At 49.2% G+C, this 3,157-nt stretch overlaps 1 protein-coding gene across 1 annotated transcript in view; it reads right to left on the bottom strand.

Moving 5' to 3' along the window:
• Window positions 1-1,768: 1,768 nt before the first annotated feature.
• Window positions 1,769-3,157, bottom strand: part of LOC124024175 (trinucleotide repeat-containing gene 6A protein-like) — a 53,520-nt gene continuing 52,131 nt past the window's right edge. The window contains exons 15-16 of the mRNA XM_046338162.1: window positions 2,747-2,886; window positions 1,769-2,125 (exon numbers count right to left, since the gene is read on the bottom strand). Of these exons, the coding sequence (XP_046194118.1) occupies window positions 1,774-2,125; window positions 2,747-2,886 (492 nt within the window). The 3' untranslated portion in view covers window positions 1,769-1,773. The remainder of the gene's footprint in view (window positions 2,126-2,746; window positions 2,887-3,157) is intronic.

Genomic DNA, 3,157 nt, shown 5'->3' with positions numbered 1-3,157 from the left:
TAGAGTTGTGGTATAGATTTTTTTCATTTTTTTAAACATTTATTTTTACTTTTTATATATTTTTTCTAGCGATTTTATTTAATTTTTTGATATTTTTTTTTGTATTTTATTTTTGTATTTTTTTTCAAATTGTTTTTAAAATGAAGGAAGATGACCACCCACCTGTCGCCCTCCTAAGGGCCTGTAAACAAGAGGCCGTCTCCATAACAACCGGACAACGTCGCCATAACATCCGGACAACGTCGCCATAACAACCGGACAACGTCGCCATAACAACCGGACAACGTCGCCATAACAACCGGAGACTGCCTCCAATCACAACAATAGGCTGGTCTCTAACAACAAGTTCTGCCCCTGTTGTCATAGTGTCCCCCCCGTCCCCCAGTCTGGCAGGGCGGGGCTCCAGTCACAGCTGAGATTACAGTCCTTTACACTGAGCAGAGACTCACGTTCTTTACTTATAAAACACAACAACATTGGTGCAAATACTTCTGTCTTTTAAACATCGAAAACGAGCCATAAATCAGCATCTCTTATATCGTTAAACTGCTTCTCCACAATACCACCGGAAGGTATTTGTGCCAAGGCAGAGAGGAGAGCACACACACACACACACACACACACACACACACACACACACACACACACACACACACACACACACACACACACACACACACACACACACACACACACACACACACACACACACACACACACACAGTAAGAACGTCCTTGAGTAAACGGCTACATTGGAACTGGCAGCCCCTCTGTATTGCAGATTAAACACTGAGATAAAAATAACGTTTCAGTGCAAAGTGGAAGAAACAAAACAACAAAACAACTAAAATAAAACACATAAATGATTGGAATTCCAATAACAGGGATGAAATAGACAAAAAGCTTTTTTGTTGAGTTTTGTTTTTAGGTTTCAGTTTTGAAGCATAATAAGGCATTTCCTTCACATTCTAGAATTGTCCTGCGTGATTCAAGTATACCAACTGATATGTGTGTTGTTTAGGAGGGCGAAAAACCAACGTGGATATATGTGCAGGGGAAAAAACATAACGCATTTTCCACAGGGTGACCCCCCCTACTTCCTGTATGTATTTTCCACAGGGTGACCCCCCCTACTTCCTGTATGTATTTTCCACAGGGTGACCCCCCCCTACTTCCTGTATGTATTTTCCACAGGGTGACCCTCCCCCCCCTACTTCCTGTATGTATTTTTCACAGGGTGACCCTCCCCCTACTTCCTGTATGTATTTTCCACAGGGTGACCCCCCTACTTCCTGTACGTATTTTCCACAGGGTGACCCCCCCTACTTCCTGTATGTATTTTCCACAGGGTGACCCCCCTACTTCCTGTATGTATTTTCCACAGGGTGACCCCCCCCCTACTTCCTGTACATATTTTCCACAGGGTGACCCCCCCTCCCCCTACTTCCTGTACGTATTTTCCACAGGGTGACCCTCCCCCCCCTACTTCCTGTACGTATTTTCCACGGGGTCGACCCCCCCCACCCTACTTCCTGTATGTATTTTCCACGGAGTGACCCCCTTCCTGTATATTTGTAAGTGAGAAGGAGCCATTTTGTTTTTTGGTCTTGGGACTTTTTTTTCTTTGTGTTTGAGACTAATACCAATCCTAATCCTAATCCTAATCCTAATCCTAATACTAATCCTAATCCTAATCCTAATCCTAATCCTAATCCTAAGCTAATACTAATCCTAATTAATCCACTAATCCTAATCCAGCGTTTGACACGGGCTTTACATGGAGTCCCCGCCCCCTGTCAGGTGATCCACGGGGAGGAAGGAGCTGATTGGAGAAGGGCTGTTGATCCTCCCGCCCTCGCTGGCGCCCCATAGGCTAGTGGAATAGTTCAACCCGCCCCAAAGGGAGGAGCTATGGAGGTCGCTGACGTTCCATTGACTGGGCTCCGGGGCGCGGCTGGGGAAGGGGTGGGAACCCTCCAAGGCTCCGCCCATTCGGCTCTGAGAGGAGCCAATGGCCTGCCAGCCCGGGGAGGCAGCGGCCAATGACTGACCTTGTGCAAAGAAACGGTTGATTTCCTCCTCACTGGCAAACTCAGCCAGAATGGTAGTGTTCCCTAGTACGCACCTGAGGAGAGAGAGAAGAAAGAGGGCGATGAAGAGGAGAGAGAGAAGAAAGAGGGCGATGAAGAGGAGAGAGAGAAGAAAGAGGGCGACGAAGAGGAGAGAGGGCGACGAAGAGGAGAGAGAGGGCGACGAAGAGGAGAGAGAGGGCGACAAAGAGGAGAGAGGGCGACGAAGAGGAGAGAGAGGGCGACGAAGAGGAGAGAGAGGGCGACGAAGAGGAGAGAGAGGGCGACGAAGAGGAGAGAGAGGGCGACGAAGAGGAGAGAGAGGGCGACGAAGAGGAGAGAGAGGGCGACGAAGAGGAGAGAGAGGGCGACGAAGAGGAGAGAGAGGGCGACGAAAGAGGGAGAGAGAGGGCGACGAAGAGGAGAGAGAGGCGACGAAGAGGAGAGAGAGGGCGACGAAGAGGAGAGAGAGGGCGACGAAGAGGAGAGAGAGGGCGACGAAGAGAGAGAGAGGGCGACAAAGAGAGAGAGAGGGCGACAAAGAGGAGAGAGAGGGCGACGAAGAGGAGAGACGAAGAGGAGAGAGGGTGATGAAGAGGAGAGAGGGTGATGAAGAGGAGAGAGAGCGAGGGATGAAGAGAAGGAGGGAGTTGCATGTGTGTGTATAATTGTCTTACATGTGCAGACTCTTCTGTGCCTTGGCTGCCTCGTCCTTGGAGCTGTAACACACGACAGCATTGCCCTGCGGCAGGTTGAGGTGGAATGTAATCAGAGGACCATGTTGCATACAGAGAGTCCTCAGAGTAGAACCATCCATCTGGGGAGGGAGAATGTATAGAATGTATGCACACATGACTGTAAGTCGCTTTGGATAAAAGCGTCCGCTAAATGGCATATATATATTATATATTATATTATGGGGAGAGGAGAAAGGAGAGGAGAAAGGAGAGGAGAGAGGAGAGAGGAGAGGGGAGGGGAGGAGAGGGGAGGAGAGGGGAGGAGAGAGGAGAAAGGAGAGGGGAGGAGAGGAGAGGGGAGGAGAAAGGAGAGGAGAAAGGAGAGGAGAGGGGAGGAGAGAGGAGAAAGGA

The sequence above is a fragment of the Oncorhynchus gorbuscha genome, unplaced genomic scaffold, assembly GCF_021184085.1.
Source record: "Oncorhynchus gorbuscha isolate QuinsamMale2020 ecotype Even-year unplaced genomic scaffold, OgorEven_v1.0 Un_scaffold_1761, whole genome shotgun sequence".
Taxonomy (NCBI): domain Eukaryota; kingdom Metazoa; phylum Chordata; class Actinopteri; order Salmoniformes; family Salmonidae; genus Oncorhynchus; species Oncorhynchus gorbuscha.
Note: the sequence above shows the minus strand (reverse complement) of the source record. Positions and strands in the feature narration are given on the sequence as shown.